The sequence below is a fragment of the Capra hircus genome, chromosome 13 (genome assembly GCF_001704415.2).
Source record: "Capra hircus breed San Clemente chromosome 13, ASM170441v1, whole genome shotgun sequence".
In the NCBI taxonomy this organism is placed as follows: Eukaryota; Metazoa; Chordata; class Mammalia; order Artiodactyla; family Bovidae; genus Capra; species Capra hircus.
In genome coordinates, this window is record NC_030820.1 from 69366606 (window position 1) to 69385279 (window position 18674).

The following is an 18674-nucleotide window of genomic DNA, read 5'->3' on the forward strand; positions in this document are numbered from 1 at the left end:
CGGCTCGCGGGCCGGGGCGGGGCCTGCAGGGCCGCCCCGCCCCCGCTCAGGCCCCGCCCCGTCTCCGCCCGCAGGAGCCGCCGCCGCCGGGGTCCGCTCGCCCGCCGCCTGCGCCGCCGCCGCCGCCGCCGCCGCCAGCTCGCTCCCGCCGGGCCTGCGCCGCCGCCGCCGCCCCCGGCACCCGAGCCATGGCGGGCGCCGCGTCCCCCTGCGCCAACGGCTGCGGGCCCGGCGCGCCCTCGGACGCCGAGGTGGTGCACCTCTGCCGCAGCCTCGAGGTGGGCACCGTCATGACTTTGTTCTACTCCAAGAAGTCGCAGCGGCCCGAGCGGAAGACCTTCCAGGTCAAGCTGGAGACGCGGCAGATCACGTGGAGCCGAGGCGCCGACAAGATCGAGGGGGCCAGTAAGTGCGCTCCCCCTTGCTGCACACCCCCGGCTCCCCGGGCCTGCTGCGCGGGCGCGCGCGCTCGGGCGGCGCGGGGTCTGCGCCCCGGCTCGCGCGCGCCCGGGGGCCGCCGCTGGAGAGACTCCGGCGAACTTTCGGGCCCCGCCCCCGCCTCGGCCAGGGTGGTCACCGGGGGCGGGGGGCATCCGGGTCCTCAGTCACCTGACAGGACACCCCCTCCCCCAGCAAGGGGGGGAGTGTTCCAGGCGCTTTGCCCAGAGGCCTAAAAATCCTAGCGAGTTGGAGACCAGCGGGGCCGGCGTCGGGTCCCCCGACACCCCGGGAGCGGTGTCGACCGAGGCAGTGTCCTCTCCCCGGCAGCCGCGGAACCGGAGGCCAGACCAGATGCACCGTTTTTCCAAAAAGAGCAATCTGGTGCACCTCTGGGCCTCACGGCCGGGCTCCTACTTACAAAGGAACCTTTGGGTTCCCCAAGTAGAACTTAGGCAGCTGTTGGCGTAGGGCTGGTTTTGGAGCAGAGCCGGGCCTACTCATCTCTCTCTTGGGGCCAGGGAGGAAGGTGGTCTTGTTTGGTTTGGAAAAGCCCGAGAGGAGGCAGTGGATGTTTTTCCCGCCCCTTCTTTTGTCCTGAAGCTGAATTTTGGAGGTCTGTGTGCGTGGGCAGACTCCCAAAGCCAGGGCAGGGAAAGAGGCCAGCCTTCCCCTTGTCCTTTGGAAGCACATTCTCCAGAGCTTGGCCCCAGAAAGCGCAGCCTCGCTGCTTCGTGTCAGGTACTCTTCAAGAGGACGCAGCCAAATTGGGGTCCAGCTCTTTGTGTCCTGCGTCCTGTGGCTGGAGGGAGCCAGGAGCGGCTACTATTTCCTGCCTCTTTGCTGTCCCAGACCTGACCTTGGCTGCTTCTGCGAAAGAGTGTGTTGGGGGATTTTGAAAAACCCCAGATCCTTCAGAGAGTGATTCCACTGAGTGCGTGCCTGTGCTGTGGCGGGATGGGCCCCCCAGCTCTGCCCTCCATTCCCCCGCCTCCGAGTGTGAGATGATGTGTCTGCAACCCCAGGCTGTGGGTTGCTTCCTGCAAGAACCCCCTCTACCCCCACCCCCACCCCGAGACTGGAGTTAGAGCCAGGCTCAGAATTAGGACTGTGTAGAGGAAGAGGGTTCAGGAAGTGACACCCCCCAAGAGAAGGTCTTCCAGACCTTGGGTATGGCGTACCTGCGTGTAGATGATTGAGGAGACGGGGAGGAAGGAAGGTCTTGTGGTGAGACAGCCATCCTCAGCCACACACTCCAGATCTCACACAGCTGCTGAACTTCCAACGACAGCCACCTTCCTCCGTGACCCCTCCTCGGGCCCTGGCAGCCTGCAGGAGAAAATGTTAGATCATTTGAGAGGCTGGATTCCAGAGTGGAGGAAGGACATATCCTGCAGAGGACTGGAGGGACATCACCCCGGCATCAGACTCCAGGCATGGCCCTTCCATGTGTCTGTGGATTCCCCGGGCTGTCCTGAATTGGTAGCAGCTGGCTGAGGTTCCCAGGTAGACTTCTCCTGGCTGAGAGGCTGTGTTTCACACCGTGCATGGGACCAGCAGGCAGTTGAAGTTCAGCCCAGTGGTTGAAGGCAAGGTTGGGTTTGAAGCCCGTATGTATTAGTTGTGTATCGCCCCCAGCCAGCTAGTTCTCTGAGCCTTAGTGTCACCATCTGTGAAGTGGGAGTAATAATATCTCCACCAAATGGGGTTATTCTAGGGGGATAAAGGAGAGGATTAATGTAAGACAATATACGTGGGCTTCAAATCCAACCTTGCCTTCACCTCCTGTGCTGCTGGATACGTTCTAAATGTTTAATAAATGTAAGCTGTTATTCATGACAACGGTGATAGACTATGACTGTCACTCTTAGACTGGGACTGTGTGGCTGCACAAAAGGGTGAGGGAGCAGGAAGGGAGGAGCACAGGGACCTAGCTCACATTTCACTGAGATCACTACCCGGAAAAGGGAGGAAATGGTTTTGTTTTGCCCCGACCCAACTACTAGTCACCCCCCTACCACGTAGAGCAGGGTATGGAGTTGTTTTGAGGAGACTTGCACATCTATCTCCTGGGCAGGTGACTCTCTTGTTTGTAAGTTGGGGCCTGTACAGAAGGAAGGGGTGTGGAGAGGCAAGGGGCTAGTCCACCAGGTCTCAGGTCTTGGGGGCTGGAGGCAGGAATGCCAAGTACCTGATAACCGCAGACCCTGTGGGTGGGTCTGTCAGAGGGGTGCAAATTCAGTGACAGCTGGGATTTGAGAGGCCTGCCTGGAGCCTGGGCAGAGGAGGTAGAAGGGGCCCTGGCCCATTGATAAATTGGAGCCCAGGATTGAAGGAGTCTGGGTGAGAAGCCTGGTGGACACTGGTGTGCAGTTCAGGCCTTGCTGACGGAGCCTTCCACTGAAGCTGCCCCAGAGCCGCCTGTTTGTGGGTGCACCTCATTGCTGGGTTCTGATCCCTGCAGCCGCCTCTGTAGGTTCTGAGGAAGTTTGGAGTGCCAGCAGGGCCCCTTGCCACCTGGCCTCTTGCCCAGGTGCCTCAGATGCCTGGCCTTTTCCTGCTGACCCTGCCAGGGTACCACACAGTGTCTGTAACCTGGCCAAAGAGCGAGACAGTTGCGGGACTCTCAGGGTATCCGTGGCCCTGCAACAAGATGGGGTTCAGTGAACGTGCACGGTGCTCACGGCGAGGACCTCATTCTGGCCTGACTCCGCGCCCTCTCTCTTTATCCTCCTCTTGTGAAATGGGGCCGGCAGGTGCTCACGTCACGGGTGGGAGTTTGGTTTAAAAGGGGTGGGGTTGGTACTGGTTGTCACAGTGGTGTGACAGGAACCAGGTCTGTGTTTGGCTTTTTGTGTTACAGATACTGACATAAATGAGTACAAAGCAATTACAGACTTCCTGCTGAGTGCTACAGAGACTTGTCATCATGTTTTCTTGGCAGATCCGCTAAAGGGCCCCAGGGGGTGGTCTGGAGTGCCACCCCACTTCACAGACAAGGAAATGGAAACGCAGGGAGTGCACTGTGCTGCCACGTGACAGCCTCAGTGGGACCCAGCCCCCCCGCAGGTGCTGGCCGGCCAATCCCAAGGGCACTCTATGCCCTGGGGTTGTGCTCTGAGTGGCCTCAGGCCCCAGTCCTGAGGTCTTCATTGATCTTCTGAAGAGAAACCTTCCTGTTCAGACTGTACCTGACGGACAGCCCCGGCCTTCCTCAGCTGTGGCTCCACACTTCTGGTGCCTTCCGGGTTGACATGTTCAGTCAGGGGTCGCTGTGGGCACAGTGGCTCGGGTGGTGAATCCACGGGGGGCCAGCACGTCGGGAATTGCAGCCCCGGGTTTCCATCTTTGTTTCTGCAATCGATACCCTTTTAGACACCAGGCCTCTTTAGGTGGTGAATCAGAATAGGCCCTTGCCTTCAGGGAAACTGAAGTGTACAATGTTGGTGACATTTCTGCTCCCTTTAATGCCGGGGGTGGCAGGGTGGCAGAAGAAAGCAAACTCCCCGGACAAGGTAGGCAGGCTCGTGGGGGAGGCAACATAGGGCCCCGCAGTCTGAGGCCTGGCCCCTGTGGCTGTCAGATCGTGCAGGAGACAGACCTCAGGGTCAGCTCTGAAGGCTGAGCCCAGGAAGGGCGGGCCTGTGTCGTCGGGGATTTTCCTTTGCTGCCTGCCGGGTTGGTCCCCGTGGGAGAGGGGTAAGAGCACGTGTCCGGATCTCCACAGCTCACCATCCTTGCCTGTGTGTTTCCTGTCTGACTATAGTTTTTCCAGGGGAAGTCAGAGCTCTCAGTGTTTCCTCAGCCCCCAAGGCTTGCCCTGATGTGTGGGTTTCCAGGCCAGCCTGGCCAGGCCCCCTGTGCAGCTGGGGCTTTGTCTTCCCTCTGAACTTAGGGATGGGGTTTGCTGTGCCTGGGAGAGCTGAACACACCACGCCGGGGCCCCCCAGCACCTCCAGCTTCTCCCCTGTGTGTGCGCCGGGGCCCGCACATACGTACACATATGCACAGGCTGGAGTCATCAGTTAGAGAGCTTGGACGCTGGCTTGTTTTGGGTCGCCCCTTGGAATGAGGGGCATTTGCTTGCTCAATAGATACTGTGTTGAACACCTCCTGTTTGCCCAGTACTAGGCACTGAGAGTTCAAAAGATGAACAAGACCTGGACTGGGCTGTTGAGGAACAACGCTTGGAAGAGGCAGGTGTGGGGACGTGTAATTATAACCCCACGTGTTCCGTACCATAATAAAGGTCCGTGCCCAGAGCTTCCTGTGTGCAGAGGAATGAGCTGTGCCCAGCAAGTGGGGGGTCTAGAGGAGAGAACCAGGAGGACTTCGTAGGGTAGGTGGCTGGTGAATGGGCCTGAGTGGTTGGGGACCTTGCCTGTGCCCTGGGTGAAGCCCCGAGGACCACTGCACAGGGTGGGTTAGGGGGCAGCGTAGGGAGGGCCATGGCGTGCCAAGCCTCGTGGGTCATGCTCTGTCCTGTAGCAGAGCTGTCACCAGAGGCTGAAGTGGGATGTTGAGGTTGAGAGGTTGAGGAGGGGGACCCGGGAGCCGCTGCGAGAGAGAGCCGATGAGCACGGCACGCCTTGTCTCCTAGCGGGCAGGCGGATGAGCGGTGATGGAGGCGTGGGGTGGTGTCTGGAGGCAGAGGAGCCGTATTGGCTGAGCACCGGGGCTCTGAGCGCTACACTGCCTGGGTTAAAATCCTGCTGTGCAGCTCACTTGCTCTGTGACCTTGGGCACGTGACTTTCTCTCATCTCTAAAAGAGGGATCGTAACAAACACATTTTTCTCGTAAGGGTTTTGTGAGGATTTGTTGAGAATGTGTAAGGTGCTTGGCATCGAGTGTAGCGTGTAAGTACTTCACACGTGGGAACCCTGACGAGGAGGAAAGTGAAGATTAAGTGGCCCAAAAGGACCCGTTAGTGGAAGGGAACAAATGTCCATGTGGTGTCGAGGGGGCTGGCTGCCACGTACTTTGATGTGGGGACCAGGAGGCCACTTAGCCCCTCTTTCTTGTCATCGGGGCTGTTTGCCACCCCTGGCTTTTGCAGGGTGTCAGGGCAGCTGACTAGGAGCTGCTGCTTCGGTATCACACGAACACATCAGATTAGTCTGTTTCTGAGAACTTCGCCCTGATAAATGGTATCCGAGTCCATTTTTGGGAGACCCCTGACTGCCAGGAAAGGCTTTAACGCCGGCACCTCATTGTGCTAGGGCCTGTTTTTGCCTCTCCTGTCACTGTCCGTGTTGGTCTCTATTAACTCATGGTGTCTCTTCCTACTCTGCCCTTTTCTCTGATGTGGCTTCAAAGAGGTCAGTGAGAGCTAGCGCTGGAGGGAAGAGGTGAGGCCTGCTGTAGCAAAGGCCTGATTCTAGGGGGCAGGAGACTTCCCCCACTGCCGGTCCTGCTCTTGGAACTGCAGAAGTCAGTGGGGACTTTGAGGGGAGTCCCAGGAGAAGTGGGGCGGGGAGTGCTCGAGCTTCCCCAGGGGGAAATCTCTGAAAGCAGCCTGGTAACAGGTGAGAAGACTCCAGGCCTAGCCCAGGGTGAGGAGTGGTCCCCAGCAGCTGGGGCCAGAATCAGTGAGATTTGGGTGAGAGTCTCAGCCCTTCTGTGCCTTTGGATACCAGGCATCTGAAACTGATCTTCAGCTGTCAAAGTCATTCCCCCCTCACAGAGCCGCCTGCTGACAGTGGTCAGGTGAGGTCCGTCTGAGAGTGAGAGGTGGCACCTGCCAGTGAGTACAGCACGGGGCCCTCATGGGTGCTTAACGGCTCTTGGTTTCCTTTGCCTTCACCGTAGCTAACCACAGAGCTCCGGTTCTTCCCACCACCACGCTAGCCTCGAGGCCACTCCGACAGCCAGGGGCTGGAAGTCTGTTTCTTACTTCTTTGTTCCCTCCCTGAGTCTGTTCACAGCGGTCACAGGCAGGAGAAAAATTGGGTATTTGAGTAGTGCATTGGTTCATGGAGCATTTTCTCATCCATGGGGTGTTAAAACTCCACCACACCTCCCGCAGAGAGGCAGGGATGCCAGGCTCCCCCTTCCAGAGGAGGAAACCGAGGCCCCAAGACGAAGGTCACCCAGCGAGTTCATGGTGGTGCTGAGACCAGGGCTGGAATTCCCAATTCCCTTTGCAGTGTTCAGTTGATCCCTCCACTCTGGGGCAGGTGACAGGTGGGTGTTGTAGAAGAACAGGGTTTTTATTTACCTGGATGGGGCTGTCTGATTTCTCCTCCGCCCCTTGGCCACATGCGCTGTTCGGCCAGCCTGGGCTTCGGTCTGGAGTGCTGGACTCAGTGGTTCCCTTGAGAGACTCAGGCTCCCTCTGCAGTCCCCCCATCGAGACGCAGTCCCCTCTGCTGTGTGTGTGGGGTGACCGGAGACCTGTGCTCTGACTTGCTCTCCCTGGGTTATGATGACAGCTGCCCTGAGCCCCTGCCTGAGAAGTGGGAGCCTGGGGCTTCGCGCTCAAGGTGCTCTGAGAAGGGCCTGTGCGGGACCCAACGACAAGCTGAAGCGTGTGCCCTCGTCCACGGGTTCCTGTGCTCATCCCACGTTGAGCGTGGTCTTCATTCCCATGTTCGGAGCACACCGAGCCAGAGCTCCCACCTCTGACCTGTTCACTGAGGCTGCATCTCCAGCGTTGTGTGCTTTCCATGTCACCATAGCTACCCTTTCCTTTAAAAAAAAAAAAAGGCCCGAAAACAGCTTTCTTGGGCCCTTGTGGCACATGAGCAGGTGAGACGCTGCTTGTGCCCCCGACGGGACGCTGGCATTCACTGGTGTGCCACGTGCCGTGGAGGCTGATGGTAAACGTAGGGGACGAGGCTCCCACTGCCAGAAAGGAAAAATGACGAGAGGTCTGGGCGCTGAGAGGGACGCAAGCCAGGGCAGCTCCGTGAGTCTGCAGGGGCGGGTGTGCCGTGTCCATCCCCGTGGCTGACAGCGGCCGTGGCTCTCCCCCGTGTAGGTCGTGTGCGCCTGTGTTTGTGCAGAGGGTTCTCAGTGGCGCCGAGTCGGCCCCGGATGCAAAGCCGGAACACCTCGGGCACATGAGGCCTGAGGGGGTTGGAGAAGGAGGCCGGGGGGAGTTAACTCCTGACACATGGGCACGGGGCACAGGAAGGGTGGCCCCACGGTTGTGGCAGGTAGATTGCAGCCTGTGGGGGTCAAGAGGCGGCCTGCGCTGGGGTCTCGGAAACAGGGAACTTGGTGTTCCGGCTCCGAGATGTTGCAGCTGTGCCCTCGCCTGATTGTATCTCCTTCACCCCAACACACGTGTCCCTGCTCACGCTGCCACAGCTTCCTGCCATCGGCCCAGGGTTTTAGGGCTGCCCTTCACGGCTGAGTATGCTGGGTCTCCAGAGGGAGTGGGCCCGAGGCCGCCTAGAGACGGTGCCCTTGGCCCCAGAGGGAAGGAAAGACGTGGGAGGGGACCGGGCCGCGCGGATGCTGCAGGTGGTTGCTTTGGGGGAGGCCGAGGCCTCAGGGGTGTGGCTCAGAGTCCCCGCTTGCCTTCCTGCCTCTGCTCTAGATGGCCTCCCTCTTCTCGTGCACCCAGTGCCTTTCGAGGCGGTGCTCGGCTCGCCTTTGAGAGGCTGCAGTGGCTGAGTGCCCAGCACAAGTCCTAGCTCTCCCCGCCACCCCTCGGCACCCCCTGGAAGGGCCGTCCTGGGGGAAGCAGGGAGGGCTCCTTTTTATAGCCCACATGTAGGCTTTGTATAGGCTCTGCGCTTCCTTCCGGGCCCTTCCCGGTGTTGGCCGGTGGCCCTGGCTTCAGCAAGACTCAGGATGCAGAGTGAATGGGGCAAAGCTTTCTTTTGCAGGACTGGCATCTCCCTTGCCGAGCCAGGCCTGGCACCAAGCAGCCTGGGGTTAGGAGGCAAGGAGAGAAGGTGACCCATTCCTTGATCCTGGGAAGCTTGCAGTTTGGAGCGTGCGGAAAACCATGAGAGCCCTGGGCCACCAGGAGACGGTTGCGCCCAGTGCTATTGGCTGAGCCTGGGGCTCCAGACAGCATCAGCCTGCCCTTGTGGGTCGCTCCCCCTGCTGGCTGGCAGGCTGGCGTTGGCTGGAGGGTCAAGGCGTGGGCTCAGTGAGGAGTGGCGGTCTGACCGAAGCTCCAGGCCCTGGCAGACACCCGACCAGACTGGTGAGGGCTTGGGCCTGGGCGCATTTGACCACTTGTTTGTGTGAGATCTAATTCTAACTCAGCAGGGGCGGGCCATGCGTGTTGGGGCTGGCTTCCTGTTTTCCTGGACACCTGGGGATATGGCTGAGCTGAAATGTCCTGAGGGAAGTGGTGCTTTAAGAGGTGTGCCCCCCTCCCCCACCACCGCCTGGTTCACAGTGTCCTTGGCGTGGCCTTGCCCGTGGCGGGGAGTAGGGCATTGACCATCCTGGGGCTCTGGCTGTGGGTGTGTGGTGGGTGAATTCTAACGACATGGGATGAGTGACTTCAGCCTCAGGCCTGGAGAGTGTGGGCCCGAGTTCCTGAGTGACTAACCCTAGGAAGGAGGAGAGGGGCTGGGCACAGGTCCCAGAGGCTTCTTCCCCGCCTACTCCAGGGCAAGAGGTCAGGTGGGAGGTTGGGGAGCGGCAGGGGGAGGGGCTGACGAGACCCTCTGTGGGGCTCTGCAGACCACGTGCACCCATTTGTCATCCAGCTGTTAGGTGGTAGCTCTGCTGTGCCAACCCTAACACAGTAAGAGGGTAACACGCCTGTGTTTGCTTGTCAGCTCTTAGCTGGGACTGTGGCCCTTCTTGGGAGCTCTGAGCATGTCCACAATGGAGGTTAGAACAGGTTGCATAGGTAGCTCTCTCAGGGGTCACTCGGGCCTGTTGAGGCCAGCAGTGAAATAGAGTTCCCTCCAGTGGGAACCCCTGATCCAGGCTTGTCCCTGATGGCGTCTGGGTCCTCGGCCTGAGGTCTGGCCCCCGCTGTAAGGGTGCGGCTCTACAGGCCAGGGCAGGAGGCTGGGAGGCAGCTGTCTGTGCTGAGGAGATGAGGCGGGAGCTGTCTTAAGAGGTTGGAAGTAGGGAATTAAAACCAGGAACGGGAGGTCCCAGGGTAGCCACCCCTCTCAGCAAGGGGGTTGATTTTGAAGAATCTGAGCGGGTCTTCCCAGGGAGACGGGGAGCGGGTGTTCCCTCTCACCTTGGAGAGGGCAGTGTCCTGTGTGGTGTGACCTTGCAGGGCCTCAGCTCCCCCGGAAGCAAAGGGAGGACAGGTGAGTGGCCGGGCTTGGGCTGTTGTGGCCCAGAGGGAGTGGCCCGATCCTGAGGCGAGGCCGGGCCAGCGGGTCTGAACTGGGAGAGCGGGTCAGTGGGCAGAGGAGAGCGTCGGAGTGAGCAGGCCTATGACGTAATGACCCTTTCCATTGTTCAGAGTGTCTCCAACCGGGACATTCAAGGTTGACCTTGTTGGGGATTTAAGGGCTGGCCCCACATTTCCCCCCGTGGAGAGAAGGGCCCGTGCTGGCAGTAATACAGAAACCAGAAAGGCGGGGAAGCAGCACGGGTCAATGAGCTCCACAGGGGAAGGCCTCCGCCATTCCCCGCCCTCACCATAGCCCCTTTTCAGCCCCCAGCCAGAGGACCCTCTCACTTCCTTTTGGGGGTGGGGGAAAGGCCCCAGATTTTTTCTTTCTTCTCCTAACGCAGTCCATTCCCTGCTAGGCACTGGGGCATTTGGTTCACGGCGTCAAGGACCTTATGCTCCAGTGGAGAAGGTAGTCAGAGCCTTAAAATACACATGGTTCTCACTCACCTAGGTCCTTGGTAAACGTGGTCATTAATATAAATAAAGCCAGTAGGGCTTGTTCAAGGATTAGATTGGAGAGTGGTGAGAGTGTACGGAGTCTAGTTTAGGCACCTCTTTGGAGGTGAAGCTGTTAACTGGCAAGAGGTGTGGCAGGAGGCCTGGTTTTGGTGAGGGGTCGACTGAGGTATGTGCTTCCCAGGTGGCGCTAGTGGTAAAGAGTCCCCCTGCAGTGCAGGAGACACAGGAGATGTAAGTTCAATCGCTGGGTCAGGAAGATCTAGAGAAGGAAATGGCAGTCCATCCCAGTATTCTTGCCTGGAGAATCTCATGGACAGATAGCCCATGGGCTCACAGAGTCGGACACGGCAGAGCGACTGAACACATACACATGTGACTTTGAGGTAAACAGGCAGAGAAGGCAAGTAGGCAGTTGGCTTGAAGGTTCTGAAAGCTTACAGTCAGGGACTAGAGTAGGGCTGTGTCTGTGAGTTGTCTGTGATTGGCAGTGAAAGCTATGGGCCTGCGTGATGCTGACTGGGGAGCCTGGCAGACACAGGCCATCTAGAAAGAACTTGGGCAGCATCAGCCTGTAGAGGGGACAGAAGTCAGCATGCAAGGGGCTGCCTGGGGAGTCCTGTGGGCCTGGGCAGAGAAGTTGAGGCAAGCCCCTGCTGCACTTGGCCCCCTGTGATGTTGCTGGCCAACCTTCCCTCCCCTCTCATCCACCAAACTCTGAATGTCCTTTTCCCCAAACATTTGATACCTTGGCTTTCGTGCTGGAGAACCTGGGCGGGCTGGTCCTCCCAACCTGCCTTCTGTGGACAGAGTGGTCCGAGACTCCCGAGTCCAGCTGCTCACTTTCTCTGGCTCCCGGCGCCACCGACACCTCCCTGTTCCACCCTTTGTAGGCCCTCCTAGTTATCTGCTTCCCCATCTGTTTCCTCCACTGGGCAGGGGCTTTCTGACTTTCTCAGGGGCAGGAACTCCAGTGCCTTATTGATCTCTGTTTACCCAGGACCCACCCTGGGGCCTGACCTGTAGTTGGTAGAGGTTTGGTGCATGTTTGATCTGGGTGATGGAATGAGAGAATAAGCCCGGTAGATAGCTACTCACCTCTCTCCTGTCTTTGAGTTCCCTGGGTGGGGGCCCCTTGCCCTTCCTTCCTTTGGGGCCCAGGCGTGCTGTTCCCACCTCTGAGATGAGTGGGATTCATCTCTCATCCTAGGGAAGAGGGCTGCCTGCCTGGATAGTGTGAGGGCTTACTGGGATGGCCCTGCTTCTCCTCTGCAATCCCAGTGTCGGGGTGGCTGCTGCTGGGTAGAGGGTCCCCATTCTGCTGTGAACTACCATGTGACTGTGACAAGACTCCTGGGAGCCTCCCGTTTCCTCATTGCTCCAAAGAGGAGATTCACCTAGAATCTAGACTCTAGGCGTTTCCCAATCTGGCAAGGATCCTTTACAGCTGTGACTGAAGCAGTTGCATGGAAGGGGCAGGGTCCCATGTAGGAGGGTCCACAGACCCCCATTCGGCTCTCTGAATGGTCTTTTCCTGCTCTTATCTGTCAAGTGTCTGGGGAAGGATAATGGGCAAAACTCTGCCAGGGGCAGATGCCGAGCCCTGCCTGGGGTGGACCTCGCAGTCCAGGGCTCTGCTGGGGCTTCCCTGGCGTGCTGTTCCCGCCCCTGAGATGAGTGGGGGTCATCTCCTGAGAGGGGTCTGGTCCTCTCTCCGCTGCTGTCTGGTCTGCAGGTGCTGCGGTGCCAGGAGGGAAAGCGGATGAAGCCCAGCCACACCTTCCGTCTGTTGCCTGACCTGTGACCCTGGGTCTCTGAGTTTGGATCCTGGTCCTCTGTGAAATAGAGGCCGAGAGCTACCCACCCCTCGGCTCTCACCTTTCTCCCTGGGAGCTGCTCCTGACTTCTGCTGGAAAAGCAGGGGTGGGGTCGGGGGCAGGGTGAGGATCCTCACTCCTGGTCCTTGGGCAGCAGGCAGCTGATATGGAAATTGCTGGCCGTCCCAGGCCCAGCAGATTCCTGTCCCATCTGTGTCCTGGTTGTCTTATCTTCTCTTTGGCCACCTCGGTCCTTCTCCTGAGCTGTGAAGCTCCAGGCGCCCTGGGGTGCAGAGCCCCTCTGTCGCTGGCTCCTTGGGGTGGGCAGCAGAGGTGCCGGCCAAAAATCAGCTGGCTGGCAGGGCGCTTCCCTTTCGTCCTGTGGGGAGCAGAGCTCAACTCCATTTGTGCCCCCGGGCCCCCGATGTGGTGTTCTTTGGAGGGGGGTGCAGGAGGCCACTGACTTGGGGGGTGGGGGCTGGGAACAACCCGGCCATGTATGTGGAGAAGGCGTGAACGATGACAGGTCATTTCTGGGAAGATCTGTGCAACTCTCCTGGCGCCTGGGACCCGCTCTTTTCAATCTCCTGGTGGCCTTGGCGTAGAGCCAAGCAGGGCATGGTGCTCAGGGAGCCCTGCCTGTTCTCTTTTGTTTTCCCCAAAGCACCATTAGCTTCCCAGGGTTCCCACCGCAGGAACCTTTGTACAGGAACCTTCCAGTGTTTGCAGATTGCTCTGGCCCCCAGGGGCAGGGTCCTACCCCCCACTGGGGCTGTTCTTCTCCTGTCTGCATGGTCACCTCACTGACCACTGCGCTTGCATATTTGTTGTAGCGCCTCAGCCTTTGTTACCCCACTGCAACAGCTCTTCCAGGAAGTCATCCCTGATACCATCTTTGAGCATCTGTGGCCTCTTAGATAATTAGCTCTGGTGTCTAACTCTCGTGTTCATTCCCGCTTCTAAGCACTCACTCAGCATGTTGAGGCCTCCTCAGGGACCTGGGAATAGGCAAGTGTGGTTTTTTCCCTTGTGGAACTCAACAGATCAATGACCTTGACACCAAGGAGGCACCAGACAGTGTGACCAGAATAGGGAGAGCCAAATATGCTGCTGGACCAGGCATGATGGAAACTTAGGTGAAAAGGTGGGCCTGGCACGTGCAGGGGCTCAGAGGTCAGAGGCGTGCTCGGAGCTGAGGTGGGATGGGGGTCTCTGGGTCTCGTGACCTTGACCCGACTTGGGCCCTGTTGAGGGGTGCTGCTGGGCCTTGCACACCTTCCTCAGGTGCCTGTGGGGCTGAGCATCCACGTCCCACAGGCAGGGGCAGTGCCAACCCCAGGGGGAGGGACCTGTCCTGGTAATGCTCACCTCTGTCAAGTTTTCTAGATTAAAAAAAACTTTTCATGTTTATCATGACTTTGTTATTTTAAGTTGTAAAATATATTCACATGCATTTTTAAAAATTGGTATTATTTACTCGTTGGCTGTGCTGGGTCTTCGTTGCCGCTCGGGCTTTCTCTAGTTGTGACGAGCAGCGGTTTCTCCAGGTGCAGAGCACGCGGGCTTGTTGCTCCATGCCGTATCTTCCCAGACCAGCAATTGAACCGGTATCCCCTGCGTTGGCAGGTGGCTTCTTAACCACTTGACCACCAGGGAAGTCCTACATGCATTTTTTCTACACTTAGTGTCTTTTGCAGTTTCTACCAATTTACTTATGTACCTTTCAAAGGGAAAATGCTCTTAAGAGAAATGTTTCAGCGAATGCATCTTTCATGTCCAGCAATTTGCGTTTTCGTTCTGTGGTGGTGGCTTTCTTGACCAGATCGTCGTCATTTGGGGGTTTAGTTTTCAGCGTGTCCTCATGTCCCTTCCTAGCGAACTAGCCTTCCTGTTTGTGTAGTCCTCTGTCTGCATGTGAAGGGTTTGCGGCGGGCCCACCCCTCACTGAGGCCTTCAGTTTATCCCCACGCCACCCGAGAAGAGGCAGACTCGCTCTAGGCCCAAGCTGTATGCTTGGAAACAGGATCGGAAACTTGGCCTTTGTGATTTCAGACCTGTCAGTGTCCTGTTCTGGCCCCTCACCATAGGCACGGTGGGGGTGGTGTGGGGCTGTGGCTGCAGCCGGCCAGGCACACGTTCTCTGGCTTAGAACATGTGCCCAGATGTGAACTCGGAGGCTCCACGAGTCCCTGTCTTCCCTCACAGTGCCCCATCCCTGTGAGACCACATTCGGAGCTGGGGAAATGGCTGTTGGATTCTGTTCCTTGGGCCCAGGCAGTGGTGGGCCAGCTTCACCCTGCCCAGGCTCAGGTTCACTGCCAGCGCTTTGTCTCCCCTGCCGCAGACTCACGTGGGCCCCGTGTCGGTGACCCTAGGCACATAGGAGGGGCTGTCAGACTTCCCGGGACTGGTGGCTCCTGGCAGGGCCCTTGTGCAGCCCTGTGAGGTGGGAGGAATCCCCAGTTTACCAGTGAGGAAACTGAGGGCAGAAGAGCGTCTGCTGCCTGGGGCCACACAGCTCGAGGGCCAGCCCTGTGTGGTTCTCCTCTGCCAGGCCTGGGCAGCCTTCAGAGAGGGTGGTCAGAGCAGGCTGGCTGAAGGAGTCGGGGGAGGTGGCCTAGCATGTGAGGCCAGTCCTTGGTCCGGGCGCGGGTGATCCCCCATTAGCCCAGAGCCTCTCAAGGAGGGCTGCTCTTATTTCTTCATGAGAGTTTGTGGGCGGTTAAATGCCAGAGACCAAGCCCCCCTCCCTGCCCAGGCAGCTAATCTCGTCACTGTCTACCATGGCCTTGCTTGGAATGGTGAGGCCCACGCTGTTCCTGAAGCCTGGGAGCCTCTGCGTGGGCCTCGGACACCTGGTCCCCAGAGGAGCGCTCGCTGTGGCTTCTGACGGGCTGAGGTGGTTGGGTTGTGCCGGTACAGCTCCAGGCCCCTCTCGGGGATGGGTGAGCTTGGGGGTGGGTCTTCGTCATAAATGAAAGCCGCGCTCCCTCCTGTGGGATGCCAGCCCAGCCTGGCTTCAGGCCCTGGGTGTGGGAGCCTGCCCTTATCCTCAGAGTCCCCATCTCCAGCCTGGCCAGGACCTCCCGGCGCAGCCAGCCTTTCTTCTCCCCGCGTTCCTTGAATGTTGTTCACTGAGGTTGTGTGAGGGGATGAGTGCTGGGTCCTGGGTCTCCTGCCTCCCCACCTGCCCTCCCTGCCCCCAGCTCCCAAGTCCTGGGAGAGTCTCTCTCCCTGCTGTCCTGTCCCGCTTCAGGTCTTACCCAGACTGTGTCGCGGGGGGCTCCTATCCCCTCCCTGAGACTAGGACAGAGGCCACAAATGTCCCAGGGAGTCACACCCCCCACCCCGGGCTTGGTGGCCGTCCCTGGCTCTCAGGGAGAGGACCCTGCTGTATTTATTCTGGGAGGCAGAGGGCAGGGGTGAGGCAGAGGGTGGGGGTTGGGGGTGAGGCCAGAGGTCACACAGGATGCAGCTTTTAAGAACCTGGTAGAGCCTCTCCCCCATGTCTCGTCCTTCCAGCCTGCGGTTGGCTCAATGGCTTTGAAGGGCATCGGGCCCAGGCCGACAGCTCCAGTGAGGGCAAGTGCAGGGTGTGGGCAGTGGGAGCCTGGGAGACGCGGGCACCTGGCCTGGGGCTGCGCTCTGCCTGCCTGGTCCCGTCCCGGGTGGGAGCGTTCTCTGCTGCCAGTCTGTCACAGTGGATGTATCCCAGAGCACGGGGCAGGGCGCAGGGTCACCCAGGACCCGCTGGCAGTGTGTCGTGTGGGGGCACCGCGGCGGCCGCCCAGCTGCAGGCCCTGTGGTTGCCCGCTGGGCGGTAGCCACGTCGTAGACTAACTGCCTCTAGTGACTGGTGGGCAGCTGCGCAGAAGGGCGCAGACTGTGGGCCGCGAGGCCTCGTTGGCCTGTGTGCGCTGCGTGTGAGGTTGTGTGCCTGTGTGAGGGGTAGGGAGCACGGCAGCAGCCCAGCACCGGAAAGGCACGCTGGCTTCTGTCTCAGGGCAGGGTTTGTGGTTATTCTGTAGTTTCTGATCTGGGCATTTCCCATGTTCAGCTCTTCCTCCCGTCCTGGGAGCCCTGTCTCCTCGGGCTGGGTCTCTGACTCAGTCTCCCTCCCTGCCCCCTGTTTTCACCTGAGCATAACTCTCTATTTTAAGAACTGCACTCCTGTTTTGGCTGCCCCACCCCCTGTTGGGGTGCCTGCTTTTCCCTTGTTTGTTCAGCCGTTCAGCAAGCTCTGGATGGCCTTGCCGGCCCTGGGAAAGATGAAGAACCCACACAAGCGCCCGTAATGGTTACTGCAGGGGCTGTTTCCAGAGTGGATCTCTGGTGGCAGAGAATGGTGTCTGGGAGGTGGACCGTCCCTGGCTGGGGGCCAAGGTGAAGGATGGACAGGAAACGTGACTGCTCTTGGCCTCAGTCCAGCTGGATTGGGATGGAGCAGAGAAGGTGGGCAGGCGGTAGGGCGCTGAACCCCATCACAAAGTCCCTGAAGGCCAAAGGAGCGGTGGGTTCTCCCTCATGAGCCACCTTGGGAGGATCGCAATAACGTCTACACAGATTCAGGGGCTCGGGAAGGATGGCTGGGTGGTGAGAACTGGAGGGCCGACAGGAAAGCAGGGGCTTCCAGCTGGAGGCCCAGGCCCCGGGGTTGCTGAGGGCATGCAGCAGGGGTTGGACCAGCAGTGCTATAGCGGGGGCTGGGCACAGGCCAGAGTGAGGCCACTGTCTGAGGTGAGGGGATAGATGGGGCACGGCTGTGGCTGGAGGGACTGGGCCTCTCAGAACTTTCCAGCAAGGGTGGTGTGTGCTTGGGCCAGGAGGGCTCGTGGGAGAGGTGGGCCCGGCAGCGTGCTGGCAACGCTTCTGGCTCCAGGTCTTCCGGGCCAGTCTGGGTCGAGAGCATCTGAAGAGGCTCCGGAGCCAAGGGAGCACGCAGTCATTTCTGGCGGCTACGCCAGGCTTCCCTCTTTTGACCTCCCTGAATCTGTGTCTTCATCTGGCCTTCATCCGCTTAGGGTCCCAGCCTGGGGACTGTGCAGCTGTGCCCTCTCCAGGCCTGGGGTCACCGCCTTTGCACCTGCTCCAACCGCAGACCCCCAAGACCCATCAGGGAGCTGGAGGGAGGCTTGAGTGAGCGCCCACCACATGCCACCTACAGGGCTGGGCGCTCCAGGCTGTTGGACTTGGGAACTCAGCAACCTCTCCTGGTGCCGCCGTCCACCACCTGCCTTCACGGGGACACAGAGGGGTCAGAGTGGTTGTCCCTGTGCCGAGGTCACGCAGCTAAGGTGAGCTGGAGCTGGGAGTCTAGACCTGGCAGGCGCACCCTCCGAGTCCACACAGGTTTCTTCTACCACCCTGCCTTCTGGAGGAATTCAGTCAAGCTCTTTGCTCTAGAGATGGTAAAACCCAGATGGAGGGAAGTTAAAGGAGGCACTCGGCATGGTCTGAGTTAGTGGCTGAGGCGGTTTGTCTGCTGCTTGGATTTGGTGCTTCCCTGGTCTGAGCTGGGTGGCCAGGGTGGGAGCCATCTGTGGGCAGCCCTGCTCTTGCTGGGACTTGCTCAGGGATATTTGGGAGGGGGGTCGTTGGGGTTGCACCAGGTCTGTTGGCCCAGTGCCTGCTCCCCGCCTTGGACTCTGAGACCCGTTTGGGCCTGCCCCTCCCCAGCGCGAACCTTGGGACTTCACGATTCAGTTGGTGCACTTTTGTGTCAGGAAATGGTCCTCACAGACTTGCGGCCACAGGTCCCCGTTTCTTGTTCTCGAGTCCGGCTTTCTCCAGGTCAGAGTGACCCGCCTGTGTTGTCAGGGAGGCAGCGTGCACAGCACAGAGCTCCCTGTTCCCCCAGACCCCCAGCTTTTAGCAGAGCTCTGCCTGTAGACTCAGCGTAGCTCTCTTCCCTCCCCGAGTGGGCCTGAGTGGTCTTGAGTGCCCCCGAGGGGCCGTCTCTTTCGGTGGTCTTCTCTGAAGAGAGTGTGGGAACGAGCAGGGAGCCCAGGCACCCCTGCTCACCTTGGGAGGCCTGAGCCTGACCTTGGCCTCTCCCCTGCCCTTCCAGTTGACATTCGTGAAATCAAGGAGATCCGCCCAGGGAAGACCTCACGGGACTTCGATCGCTACCAAGAGGATCCTGCTTTTCGACCAGACCAGTCCCACTGCTTCGTCATCCTGTACGGAATGGAATTCCGCCTGAAGACCCTGAGCCTCCAAGGTGGAGCTGAGGGGCTAGAGGAGGTGGGAGGTTGGGGGGCACAGCCCAGCCCCAGGCTCAGCTCTTTACCCCCTGCTCACAGCCACGTCTGAGGACGAAGTGAACATGTGGATCAAGGGCCTGACTTGGCTGATGGAGGACACGTTGCAGGCAGCCACACCCCTGCAGATTGAGAGGTGAGAACCCGCTCCTGACGGATGAGGTCAGGGCGCTGGGCCCTCGGGAGCAGGGCAGGGACTCCCGGCCCTCTGCGCCTGAGCTGCCTGCTAGTCTCCTCCCCAGGCCTGGCCTCACTTCAGGCTCCTCCTCTCCCACCAGGTGGCTGCGGAAGCAGTTCTACTCCGTGGACCGGAACCGTGAGGACCGGTAGGTGCTGAGCTGGGGCCCTGTCCCGGCAGGGTGGGTTGGGGC

The 18674-nt window shown here is 59.5% G+C and overlaps 1 protein-coding gene across 2 annotated transcripts in view; it reads left to right on the forward strand.

Annotated features, from left to right (window-relative positions):
- The window catches only part of PLCG1 (phospholipase C gamma 1), a 33084-nt gene continuing 14495 nt past the window's right edge, over positions 86 to 18674 (forward strand). For both annotated transcript variants that reach the window (XM_018057868.1, XM_018057869.1), the window contains exons 1-4: positions 86 to 405; positions 18111 to 18263; positions 18346 to 18439; positions 18582 to 18629. In XM_018057868.1, coding sequence (XP_017913357.1) covers positions 189 to 405; positions 18111 to 18263; positions 18346 to 18439; positions 18582 to 18629 — 512 coding nt within the window. In that variant the 5' untranslated portion in view covers positions 86 to 188. The remainder of the gene's footprint in view (positions 406 to 18110; positions 18264 to 18345; positions 18440 to 18581; positions 18630 to 18674) is intronic.